Consider the following 13749-nt stretch of genomic DNA (forward strand, 5'->3'; position numbering starts at 1 on the left):
TCTCTTTCTGACTTCACTTAGTATGAGAGTCTCTAGATCCATCCATGTTGCTGCAAATGGCATTATGTCATTCTTTTGTTATGGCTGAGTAGTATTCCATCGTGTATATATATCACATCTTTTTTTTTAAATGAAAGCTGTTATCCACGTTCCTCAGAAGAACCACTGTTTGTGGTTTTTTGCTGTTCCCAGGCTGATGGTGCTCTTGTTGTGGTGAATAAATTGCAGGTAGTATAGCTTTCTTTTTTTTTTTTTTTTTTTTGCTATTTCTTTGGGCCGCTCCTGCGGCATATGGAGGTTCCCAGGCTAGGGGTCGAATCAGAGCTCTAGCCACCGGCCTATGCCAGAGCCACAGCAACGCAGGATCCGAGCCGTGTCTGCAACCTACACCACAGCTCACGGCAACACCGGATCCTTAACCCACTGAGCAAAGGCAGGGACCGAACCCACAACCTCATGGTTCCTAGTCAGATTCGTTAACCACTGTGCCACGACGGGAACTCCTATATATCACGTCTTCTTAATCCATTCATCTGTTGATGGACATTTAGGTTGTTTCCATGTCTTGGCTATTGTGAATAGTGCTGCAATGAACATATGGGTACATGTGTCTTTTTCAAGGAAAGTTTTGTCTGGATGTATGCCCAAAAGTGGGATTGCTGGGTCATATGGTAGTTCTACATTTAGTTTTCTAAGGTATCTCCATACTGTTTTCCATAGTGGTTGTGCCTATTTACATTGCCACCAACAGTGCAGGAGTGTGCCCTTTTCTCCATACCCCCTCCAGCTTTTGTTATTTGTGGACTTATTATGATGGCCATTCTGACTGGTGTGAGGTGGTACCTCATTGTGGTTTTGATTTGCATTTCTCTAATAATCAGGTCTTTTGCCCATTTTTTCATTGGGTTGTTGGGTTTTTTTTTTTTTTTTTTTTGGTCTTTTTGCCTTTTCTAGGGCTGCTCCCACAGCATATGGAGGTTCCCAGGCTAGGGGTCTAATTGGAGCTGTGGCCCCCGGCCTACACCAGAGCCACAGCAACGCAGGATCCGAGCCTCGTCTGCGACCTACACCACAGCTCTTAGCAATGCTGGATCCTTAACCCACTGAGCAAGGCCAGGGATTGAACCTGCAACCTCATGGTTCCTAGTCAGATTCGTTAACCACTGTGCCATGACGGGAACTCCGGGTTGTTGGTTTTTTTGCCGTTGAGTTGTATAATTTGTTTGTATATTTTAGAGATTAAGCCCTTGTTAGTTGTATCATTTGAAACTATTTTCTCCCATTCCATAGCTTGGTTTTTTTTTTTGTTGTTGTTGTTCATTTGTTTTTTTAATGGTTTCCTTTGCTGTGCAAAAGCTTGTCAGTTTGATTAGGTCCCATTGGTTTATTTTTGCTTTCATTTCTGTTGCCTTCAAGAGTGGCCTGAGAAAACATTTGTAAGTTTGATGTGAGAGAATGTTTTGTCTACATTCTCTTCTCAGAATTTGATGGTATCTTGTCTTATGTTTAAGTCTTTAAGCCATTTTGAGTTTACTTGTGTGCATGGTGTGAGGGTGTGTTCCAGTTTCATTGATTTACATGTGGCTGTCCAGCTTTCCTAGCACCACTTGCTGAAAAGAACGTCTTTTCTCCATCTTATATTCTTGCCTCCTTTGTCAAAGATTAATCGACTGTAGGTGTCTGTGTTTATATTTGGGTTCTTTATTCTGTTCCATTGTTACTGCTTTGTAATATTGCCTGAAGTCTGGAGATATATGCCTCCTGCTTGGTTTTTGTTCCTCAGGATTGCTTTGGCAATTCTGGGTCTTTTGTGGTTCCATATACATTTTTTGGACTGTTTGATCTAATTCTGTCCTTTGTATTTTATTTGTTGCTTTTTCCTAGCTGCTTTTAATATTTTCTTTTTTTTTTTTTTTTGTCTTTGTTGTTGTTGTTGTTGCTATTTCTTGGGCCGCTCCCGCGGCATATGGAGGTTCCCAGGCTAGGGGCTGAATCGGAGCTGTAGCCACCGGCCTACGCCAGAGCCACAGCAACGCGGGATCCGAGCCGCGTCTGCAACCTACACCACAGCTCACGGCAACGCCGGATCGTTAACCCACTGAGCAAGGGCAGGGACCGAACCCGCAACCTCATGGTTCCCAGTCGGATTCGTTAACCACTGCGCCACGACGGGAACTCCTGCTTTTAATATTTTCTATTTGTCAGTTTTATTAATATGTATCTCAAGGTGTTCCTCCTTGGTTTTTATTCTGTAGGGGACTTTGTGCTTCCTGGATTTGGGGTGACTGTTTTCTCTCCCATGATAGGGAGGTTTTCAGCTATGATCTTCAAATACTTTTCTCAGGCCCTTTGTCTCTTTCTTCTCTATCTGGGATTCCTGATTCTCCTATATTTTAAATGAGATCTTGAGTAGGAAGTACCTAATACAATGTCAGCATTTGGTAGCATTATATACAATGTGGTTGTCTTTCTACTCCTTTCTCATTGAGGACGAGAATCTCACTTGGAACATAGGTGTTTGGGAGGTACTTAATGCATTTAAGGCAGTGACATCCTTAAATAATTGGACATCCTTATTGTTTTGGCTGAATATTGCATTCCCAAGTCTTCTGTGGAATGAGATTACACATCTTCAATTATTTGGACTATGAATTTTTCTTTATTATTTTAACTTAATCTTGTTTAGGTCATTGTCTGTTTATCAACAGCTGAATTTCTTATTTTCCTAAGTGGAAATAAATTTTCAAGTATTTTGAATCGTTGTCTTTCATGTCCATGCTAATGCCTTAGAGATGCATAAGGGTAACACCAAAATCTGTCAAAATAATAGGATTCACAATGTCATTCCCTAAGACATCTAACTTTCCACTCCCTTTCAGAATCCAGAAAAACTTTAAAAAGAAACTATTTTAGCACAGGTCATCCTGACAGCAGCAAAAGAACAGGGTCTACAAACAGCAGGATCATTGTCGCCAGGGTTTCTAAAAGGAAACCTTGCAAACTAAAGACAGTGGAATATCTATTTAAAATTCCTTCCATCTTAAACTCCTTTCAGACTGAAATAGCCAGCTATCATGGAGCGCAAATTGGATTCCCAGGATGTTCTAGGGAAGAATAAAACCTAAAAAATAACCTTGTCCCTGAAAACTTAGGAAGAATTAATGTCACCAGCTTTAAAGCAGAAAGTAACAATAACAGAAAAAAAAATCTTACATAAAATCTAATGCAAAAAAATAAATAAATAAAAAAGTGTGCTCTCCCAGCATAGAGTAGCAAAGAAATGGTATGATCATCTGCATGTGTGTTCTCTGATAGCTATGGTGCTTTCACTCACTGCTTTTGGCATTTTTCTGGTAATATTAGCGATTTCTGTTACGATGTTTCACACACACACAAAGCCAAAAATTGACCTTTAAGTTTTGCTGCTCTTTTGTTTACTCTAAAGGTACTACATTTCTGGTGTTTTAGAATTAAAAGAAACAGTTGTTAGTAATACACAACATGACTTTCATGTTAATTTACTGTATGTTTCCACAAGTTTAGTTTCTTTTAAAACGGTACTGTTGCTCTTATTTTATGCATTTATTAACATTTACAAACAGAAATCCTAAACTTGCGTATGATAAAGGAACAATCTTCCCAACCATCCAGTTGTCTTTGTGCGGGTTTTTTTTGGTTTTTTTTTTTTCCTCCCCTGTTGCTTCCCTCCACTTTCAGGACCCACTAATTCCAAGGATATTTAAAAACCTTAAAATGATGGTGAAAGCTTCCTTTAATAATAACATGTATTCTTTTTCTGTAGCTGTCATAATTCATGACTTGTAGGTGTGTTTTTTAATGTTAGTGAAACACAACTAACCAGTGACTTTGACATTAGAAATACCTACTGATGTACGTTAAAGGATTTAACTATTATTTAAATTCAATTCTTCATTAGCATTGGGATCATTTCCTTGTTTCTATTAGCCTCTTTTATGTCCTCCTTTGAAAAGCAATGAAGATGAGTTGGTGTTTTACAAAACCTGATAATTCTCAGAAATGCCTCACGTTTTTATCAGAGAATCTATCTCTGGTATAATTTTCATTCTGTACAGCCGTTTTCATTTCAGACGAATTATTTACATTTAACTCAATTAAGTCTACGATCGTCAAATTATGACAAACACACACAGGTCTTAATATTTTTCAATAAAACCTTCTTGCCTGCTCTTTCAAAGCATTAACCAAGATTGTCGGTTTACTGAGCGGATGCATGCAAAGCCATTTTTCTAGCTAGTTTTAGACGCTGGGGACGGTCAGTTCCCAAACATTTCAGCACACCAAGGTTACATATGTGATTCTTTTAAGTGCCTTCTAATGTTTCTATAACCTGATAAAATGCTATTACTCCTTTGTAGCTACTTTTTAAATAGTACTTTGTGTGCTGAAAACAAGTTCAAAAATTCAAAGCAATTTTATGGGAGGTAATATTATCCTCATATCGGCATAAATTAATTCTTTCAATAAAAGCGTTGGTGAAGCCTGTGAGGGAAATAAAACATGCAATTGTTTATTCTTTGGAAACCCTAAAGTGAAAATCTCACTCACTGCTTATGTTTTTGTGATTTGCATTCTCTGCTACAGTGACAGTTATCCATTGTCTTCTCGGATGTTCATAGTCTTTAGAAGAAACTTGGAATGACCTCAGGATGGTCTCCCTAAGTCCAGCTGCTTAACTCCAAACTCTATTGAATAACAGTTTGCGAAATCAGCACATCTCAGAGCTCTCCGGTGGGTTGCAAACGATCACACAAACAAAACCATACTGACAGGACAGTTAGATTGGTTTAACAGAAAGGGAATTCTAAAGACACTCGTGAATGACTATAAAAAATGCACACCAGGAAAGCCCTATCTTTCATTAAAATTAACACAAAGACAAAAGCATTGCCAAAACAGATATAAATAGATAGATATCTATACATGCTGAATACATGTATCTCAGATTCCTGGAAAATATGATCACAAATAGTTTGGTGTATTCCTAATAGAACAAAAATACTTATGCAAATTTTGGATAAACAGCATCCTTAGCACTTCTGAATTCCTTTGTTTTCAGTTAGACATCTGCCTGTAGAGGATTTGGTACAAAATGTTTCCCAGTTTAGGCTTCCTGGGCAGAGGAGTGACATGTTCTGTTTCATGTAATATTTGGTCACTTGTACTGTCAGTTTGAGTTTCAAGTGTATCTCGCCTTTTCTGTAGCAAGAGCCAGCCTGCGGATGTTGGATATACAGCCAGCAGCAGCTTCTTGGAGATCCTGATCCGGGGATCCAACCATATCCAGTAGAAGCTGCCACACATGCAGGAGGGGGGAAGAAAAGGGGAATAAGAAAAAACAGGTAAAGTTAGGCTGTGGAAATAATGTGAAATACGAAATATTTTTTAAAGTCACCAAAAAAAGTCCAAGACATTCCATTGTGGCAAGTGCAAATATAAATGGTACTTAATCAAGAGAGTTTCCCTTGTGGCTCAGTGGTAATGATTCCACCTAGTATCCATGAGGACATGGGTTCAATCCCTGGCTCCACTCAGTGGGTTAAGGATCCAGGGTTGCCATGAGCTGTGGTGTAGGTCACAGATACAGCTCAGATCTGGGGTTGCTGTGGGGCAGGCCAGCAGCTACAGCTACTATTCGACCCTAAGCCTGGGAACTTCCAGATGCCGTGGGTGCGGCCCTAGAAAGAAAAACAAGAAATGGTACTTAATCAGATGCAGGACTTTCTTAGAAAATCCTTAACATTTTATTTTCCGGAGCTGAGCTAGACCTGTTTCTCCTTCCTTTCTTTGGTCATCTAACTGCGAGGGCTTCTGATTTTGAAACTTCTCTTGCATCCTTTGTGGCTTTCCCAGCTCCCAGGACAAGCCGACAGTGTATCAAGCCCAGACTGTTGGTGTATCCTTTTTGGTGCAATCTAATCATATCAGCCCCTTGAGAGAGAACTTCATTGATTCCCAGGGCCAACTAATGACAGCCTAGTCTATCAACCTGTCCTTAAAGGATTTCTGTGCTCTGGCCTCAGTTTGCCTTCTAGACATTCACCTTTCTCCTGTTCCATCCTGTACTTCACCACTTTTGCCTTGATTGGTGCCAGGCCTCTACCTAAAATGCCCTGGCATCTCCTTCTTTGACTTGCCATTATCTACCTTTCATGACCCAGTTAACTTTTCTACAAAGCCTCCATGGATTTCCATCAGACAAAATGCCATTTCTCCCTCATCAGAACTTGAAAAGCTTGTTTACTAAATTGTTGGTCACTACACTTATCATCTTTCCTTTTTCACAGATATTTGGATGAATGCTTTTTGTCCTTTAGATTGTAACCTCTGGAAGAATCTTACACTGATGCACAGTAGATGTCAAATGTCAGGTAAATGAAGCAGAACTTTTAAAATCTGCCAATTATAATTCTAACTAATAGCTCTGATGAAAGATTTAAAATGTAATTTGAATTGTGAACTTTCATACAATAGCATTTGAGTACTAAGGTGGATACTGTCGTAGAATGAGGATGCTTGATAAGCAAAGAAATATTGTAAAGAAAAATATTGTGGGAGTTCTCATTGTGGTGCAGCGGAAATGAATCAATCCCTGGCTCAGTGGGTTAAAGATCCAGCGTTGCCATGAGCTGTGGTGTGGGTCAAAGACTTGGCTCAAATCCTGTGTTGCTATGGCTGTGGCATGTAGCTCCGATTCGAAACCTAGCCTGGGAATCTCCATGTGCCGCAGGTACGGGCCTAAAAAGCATAAATAAATAAGACGTAGGTGTATGTGTGAGAATCTGATTTAATCTCTTAAGGAAGCACTACAAAGAGGAATTTAAAATATATATATAAATATATAAATAAATATATATTTTGTGCGTATGGAAGTTCCCAGGCTAGGGGTCAAATCAGAACTGTAGCAGATCTATGCCACAGCCACATGGGATCTGACCTATGCTGCATCTATGACTTACCCTGCAGCTTGCAGCAGTGCCAGATCCTTAACCCACTGAGCAAGGCCAAAGATCAAACCTGCATCCTTCACTAGTTCTGGTTGTTGATTTTTAAATTTTATTTTTATAGAGGCACCTGTGGCATATGTAAGTTCCTGGGCTAGGGGTTGAATCAGAGCTGTAGCTGCTGGCCAATGTCATAGCCACAGCAATGCCAGATCTGAGCCACATCTGTGACCTATGCCACAGCTTATGGTAATGTCAGATCCTTAACCCGCTGAGCCACAACAGGAATTCCTGTTGATTTTTTTTAAGTCTGAGAAGCGGTAAAATGGAGTTCTGTTTGTGAACCCCCACTAGACAGCTGCCTGATGCTGTGTAGCTCCTCCCTTCTGGAAAAGGCTGGCTCAGACAGTAGTCAAGGGCTTTAAGGTCACAGCTCTCTGGACTTACATCCTGACTCTTCCACTTCCTGAACCTCAGAGCTCTGTCTTTTCATATGTTTAATGGGATCACCTATCTCTGAGGGTCATCCCAAAGAAGGAGACATATACACACCTTTAAAATAATGCTTGACCACCTGTGTCCACAGGCTCTTTCTGTCTGTATATCAGAATCTTTGCACCTCGCCCCTTCCCCTCATCCCGTTTTGCTCCTTGAGTCTTGTGCAGATCCCAGGGCGCCGTGTGTGAGAGGGAGAACTGGAGAAGCACAGGCAGGGGCAGTTTACACTGGAAAGGGCAGAGGATTCCTCATGGGGGAGACGGAAAAATGATAAGACAGGGAAGGAGGGAGGGAGGAGTTGCTGTCCTGTTTTGAAGACAGAGTTTGGAGAGCTTGGAGTTGGGGGTTATTTGGGGAGCATCTTCAGAGAGAGAGAGATTGAGTGCAACAAAGATAAGAGATTTTTTAAGAGCTTAGCACGACATGATTGTGCGCCCCGGCCTTGAGAGAGTGAAACTAGGATGACAGTTACTTTCAATTGCTCCTCGGCGGCCAGGCTTCAGTGTCCCGGACTGCATGTCCCAGGCACAGACGGACCATGAGGAGCTTGGCTTCACGCAGGTTGTGCATTTGAATCCCGTAAACCCAGAGCCCAGGACAAAGTAAGTGCTCCGTAAATGCTATTCATGACCATGGTGATTATTTCACCAGGGCTGAAGTCCGGTTCTGGCATTTATTCCTTGGAGCCCGGCCCTGGTTAGTTTGAGGGGAACGAGGAAGCAGGCATTTTTTTCCCCTACGGCCAGTCTGCCCCTGTCAGCACTGGCTTCAGGCCCCACCTCATCTCTGGTTGACCTCCATGGGTACCAGGCTTCACTTGGCATCAGCCCTGGCTACTGCCACCTAGCAAGCTCCCCTGGAAAGCAGCCAGTGGCAATGGGCGAGAAAAACAATCCCGTGTTTTGCCCATGCTCCCCTCCAGACCTGGTTGTTGGTCTGTGGTCCCCTCTCCAGCTTTCCAAGAGTCAGATGCCTTTACTCCCAAACCCTGGATGCCAGTTACATAATTTCATATTATATAAACCAGCGCATGGCGGGTGCGAAATGTAGACAGGAAGCCTAGGATGCTGTTGGCATCTGGGTGTTTGACAGAGAGCCTGCGGCACACTGGCTGTCCCAAGGTCGGCCAGGATAGGGCTGCTGAGAGAGCATGTCCTGTGCTTTCACATGTTCTATGTTCAAGTACAATGTTTAATCAATGCTGGTACCTTTTATGACTCAGCTCCATAGACGACCCTGTCTGTTACCTAACTTCCTGAGGGCATTAAAATGACTACTGCTCTTTGGGGAATTCATTTTGCCGAACTTTTTCTTGCATGAACCACAAAATTTCCTTCCATATCCCATGTGGCAGTTAGTGAATCTTTAGCCCAAAAACTTGATCAGTGGAGCCCAGCAATCCAGTATTTTAAATGACTAGTTCCATCCACATTGCTGCAGATGAGATTCTCCTACTAAGTGAAGTAAGTCAGAAAGACAAAGACAAATACCATATGATATATCTGGAATCTAATATATGGCACAAGTGAACTTAACTACAGAAAAAAAAAAGCAAACTCATGCACATGGAGAATAGACTTGTGGTGGCCAAGGGGGAGGGAAGAGGGAGTGGAATAGACAGGGAATTGGGGGTTCATAGATGCACACTATTGCACTTGGAGTAGGTAAGCAATGAGATCTTGCTGGAGAGCACAGGGAACTATATCCAATCACTTGTGCTGCAACATGATGGAGATTAATGTCAGAAAAAGAATATCTATATATGTGTGTAATCGGGTCACTTTGCTGTAGAATAGAGGTTAACAAAACACTGTAAACTAACTATGATAAAAATTGTTTGTAAATGACTAAAATATAGGCAAGGGTGGAAGTTTTTAAAATAGATGAAAGGACACAAGTATGGCTTTGAAAGGTATGGGGGGACGGGCAATGAGAACCTCTTCCTTAAACAGCACTTCAGTGACTCACTGGCCTGGAGCCATGGGTTACCTAACATTTGTACAACGTGAAATGGTTTTATTAGCTACCAAGCTTCCTATGTGCCAAGCACTGCGATTTGTTCATTATTGGTTAATTTTAGCCTGCGCTGGCCATTTTCCTCTGCCAGGAATATTCTCAACCAAGGGTATAGGTTGGAAGGGTGGAATTTTCTGCATAAAGAAGGTATGAGGGGCTTGGAGTTCCCATTGCGGCTCAGCGGTAATGAAACTGACTAGTACCCATGAGGATGTAGGTTCGACCCCTGGCTTTGCGCAATGGGTTAAGGATCTGGTGTTGCCTGAACTGTGGTGTAGGTCACAGACATGGCTCAGATTCCGAATTGCTGTGACTGTGGTGTGGGCTGTCAGCTGCAGCTCCAATTTAGCCCCTAGCCTGGGAACCTCCCTATGCCACGGGTAAGGCTCTTAAAAAAAAAAAAAAAAAAAAAAAAAAGAGAGAGAGAGAAGTTATGAGGGGCTTGATACTTGTGAAGACCCTCTTCTGGTGATGCTGCTCTGAACTTACTCATCCTGAACACTATTTTGCTGTCAATGAAGGTGCATCATTGCACTGTTTATACCCGTGGGGTCTGTGACGCTAATGTTGCTTTACGAATTGAATGAGGATGAGCTACTTTCCCAAACCACTATCTGGACAACACGTACTGTATGTGGGTCTTGGTTTTTGAATCAGGTTCAGGAATATATGCTTTTATTTTTCTCAAGAACTTCACAAGCAGACGAGGGCACTTGGAGCAATGCCTTCAAATGACTATAAACAGCCACGTGATGGAAACGTAGTCTAAGAACCTGCATCTGTGGGGCAGCTAACCGAAAGTAGGGAGCAGTGTGTTTTCAAATCACTGACACAGGGCAAGGGGAAAGGTGCTACGTGATAGTGTGCGATCTTTACTTAAAAGGAGTACTTTTCTTAGGAAGGTGAGATGCAAATTGGGTGCAAGTGATTATGGAAATTGCTATGCGCTTTTTTTCCCCCAGTAGATATTTTTTGATTGGTAGAGTTTTTCCAACTGTAAAAACATGGCAAAGCTTATGAGGAGGAAAAACACCTCAGGTTTACCTTTTTGAAGTGTTTGTTCTTTCAAAAATTTTCCTCTTTTTAATCCGCTCCCTCCCCCCAAACCCACCCAGAGACCTTACATTTATTGGGAGTTTCATATACACGCTGAAGGAAAACCAGCTCCCTTGCTTTAGAACTTAATTGCACGGGGCGCCTTAAAACATCATTCAAACACATAACTTTTTACAGTGTTGGCGTGAACCAGGAGGTGGGGAGAGCGCTGTATGGTTCGGCCTCAAGCGAATACGGCCTCCAGTGGCAAAGGCTTTGATCACAGGCAGAAGCCCTGCAAATGCAGCCGTGACCTAAGCCTTACATGCCCTGGAAGGTGAGACCAAGGGAGCGAGGGAATTGGTGTCTGCGTCCAATTTCTACTTTGCTAACCATTCCCGCCTTTACATTTCAGTCGTATGAAAAGTATGTACCAGCTTGAGTGATTACAGATTTTCCTGTGGTTTGACTTCACATTGCTGGGCGAACCCAGACTGCAAAGAGCAGTTTCATTGGAACTGGCAGTGTAAGAAATAACTGCGTGCACACTCAGTTCTGCGGGGTTTCCAGAAAGATCTGGAGTCCCCAGAGCGGATGTGAACCCTTCTGCTGGTGCCTCCCTTTTCCAGGCACTGAGGTGAGGCATCTGCTGGCCCTGAGGCCCCCTGGCTTCCAGGCTGGCCAGGCTCTGCTGCAGAGGTTCCCTGGCGGGTGCTCCCAGTCCCCACCCAGAGCCTTGGTAATTCATTTCAGATGACAGTTCCCCAAAGCCCTGGGCCTCAACACACATTTTCTATTTGCTGGTTGGGGCAAAACCTTTCATTCTGTTGCTCAGTGATGTGATGCACAGGGCTGGCCTTGTCGTGGTATCTGTCTGCCTCTGGGTGACAGGAGTATGTGCCCTGTGGTCTGAGGTCCATGTCTGCACGGCTTGGGGGCCGGGAGGCTCTCTGTTCCATCCAGGGCCCTTTCTGCCCAGATGTTTCTTCACACTGGGAGGGTCTGTCCTCTGGTTTTTCTTGCAAGTTTTTTTTCACAAGCCTTCTGCTAGAGAGCTTCTGCATGCACACCCACATACCACACATACATACACACCACACCTCATACACACACCACAACGTATACCACACTGCACACACCACACACACATACACACCACACCTAGGAGATTAGAGTGCTGGGTCTGGAGTACTAGGTGGTAGAAATGGAACATACAATCAAGAGAGCTCTAACAGCCTTCTTCCAGAGAGTGCTAGAAATGCAAAGAATGGAGACTGGCTTGCTTACTGGCTGGGTCAGGAGCTCCTAGGACACACGCTGTACATCCGAGGAAAAGGAAGTGGCAGATATCCGCACGCCCTGGGTGGAAGGACGCTCACGGTGTCCGCCCAAAGGGCTTCAAGTTGCCCTTGTATTTTTCTTATCAAATGTAAAGAATATCTGTGCATCCTGTGGTTTCCAGGATAAGAATGCTGAAGAAGTGATAGGAAAGGATGGATAAAAAGATGCATTCAGGAGTTCCCAGTGTGGCTCAGTAGGTTAAGAACCTGACTTAGTGTCGGTGAGAATACAGGTTTGATCCCTGGCCTCACTCAGTGAGTTAAGGATCTGGCGTTGCTGCAAGCTGCAGTGTAGGTTGCAGATGCGCCTTGGCTCCAGCGTTGCTGTGGCTGTGACAAAGGCTGGCAGCTGCAGCTCCGTTCTGACGCTCGACCCCTGGCCCAGGAATTTCCATGTGCTGCAGGTGCGGCTGAAATTAAAAGAAAAAAGATGCATACAGACATGGTTGTTTAGGATTGCATTTTGCTGTTAGATAGATCAAAGTGACAAAGATAATTCTGTGGGGTACAAAAGATAAGGATGTTTTCATCGCTGAGAGAGTGTAGTGGCTGTGAGTTCACGCTTGGGGTTCAGACAGTCTGGTTTTGATTTTCAGTCCTGGACTTTCCTCAGTGGCTAGGACCTGGGGTAACTCTCCCTGGGCCTCAGTTTTCTTACCAGTAAAATCAGGATTTGCAATAGTGCTTTTTTAATAGGAGAGGTGGGGGGGTCAGTGACATGACTATAATGTGTTACACTGCATGCTCATAAACAGTCATCTTCAGTATTCTATAATGTACATATTTTTTTGCTTTTTAGGGCTGTATCTGTGGCCTATGGCAGTTCCCAGACTAGGGGTCGAATCAGAGCTACACTATAGGCACAGCCACGTGGGACCCGAGCTGTGTCTGCGACCTACACCACAGCTCACGGCAATGCTGGATTCCTGACCCACTGAGTGAGGCCAGGGATTGCATCTACATCCTCATGGATACTAGTGGGATTCATTTCTGCTGCACCACAAAAGGAGCTCCAGTGGTAGTATTTTTTTTTTTTTTTTAAATCACAAATTGGAGGTTGTTGAGTCAAAGAGATTAACATCAAGTTTGCTGTCCGCTCACTTTCTTCACTAGAGTTCCAATCAAAGTGATCTAAATAAGCAATTTTAGTCTAATGCTATTGAGAGTAAATGTTAACAGGGGGTTTGTGGTGTCCTGTTAAGTGAACAAAACATAAGGCAAGAAGTGGCACTAATATAACTGTGTTCATTATGATACACTGATTAGTTCTTACTCAAACTGGAGTTTCCTCCTGAGTCAGCCTCTAGTCCAGAAGGACGCCAGGCTCCAAGAGACCAACAAAGACATGAAGGAGATAATTAAAATGGGGTAAGTGCTTTAGATCTGGAATATATTTGCAATGGGAAATAGGAGAAGCTGGATGAATACAGAAGTAGTCGGTGGAATTTTAAATATTCACAGAAAGGTAAGGCTAAACTATTAACTTATTCATTTATATTATGAAAAATAGAGTTTACCCTATGTCATTAGAATAACTGAATAAAACTAATCTATCTGCTTTGTTTTGTTCTTTGTTTTTTAGGGCCGCATCCACGACATATGGAAATTCCCAGACTAGGGGTTGAATCGGAGCCACAGCTGCCTGCCTACGCCACAGCCACAGCAACACCAGATCTGAACTGTGTCTGTGACCAACACGACAGCTCATGGCAACACCAGATCCTTAACCCACTGAGCGAGGCCAGGGATCAAACCCACGTCCTCATGGACACCAGTCGGATTTGTTTCCCCTGCGTCACAAAGAACTCCCTCTATTTCCTTCCTGCAAATGACTATCCTATGACCACATTTGCAAAGTTGATCAGAACTCAAATGCC

General features: G+C 42.9%; 1 protein-coding gene across 16 annotated transcripts in view; it reads right to left on the minus strand.

Annotated features, from left to right (window-relative positions):
• Nucleotides 1-3417: 3417 nt before the first annotated feature.
• The window catches only part of ODAD2 (outer dynein arm docking complex subunit 2), a 186558-nt gene continuing 176226 nt past the window's right edge, over nucleotides 3418-13749 (minus strand). For all 16 annotated transcript variants that reach the window (XM_084979979.1, XM_021064724.2, XM_021064723.2 and 13 more), the window contains one exon: nucleotides 3418-5332. In XM_084979979.1, the coding sequence (XP_084836105.1) occupies nucleotides 5219-5332 (114 nt within the window). In that variant the 3' untranslated portion in view covers nucleotides 3418-5218. The remainder of the gene's footprint in view (nucleotides 5333-13749) is intronic.

This window comes from Sus scrofa, chromosome 10 (assembly GCF_054392235.1).
Source record: "Sus scrofa isolate SSC_HxYL_T2T_F1_AM1 chromosome 10, Sscrofa_HxYL_maternal_Yorkshire_Landrace_v2.0, whole genome shotgun sequence".
Taxonomy (NCBI): domain Eukaryota; kingdom Metazoa; phylum Chordata; class Mammalia; order Artiodactyla; family Suidae; genus Sus; species Sus scrofa.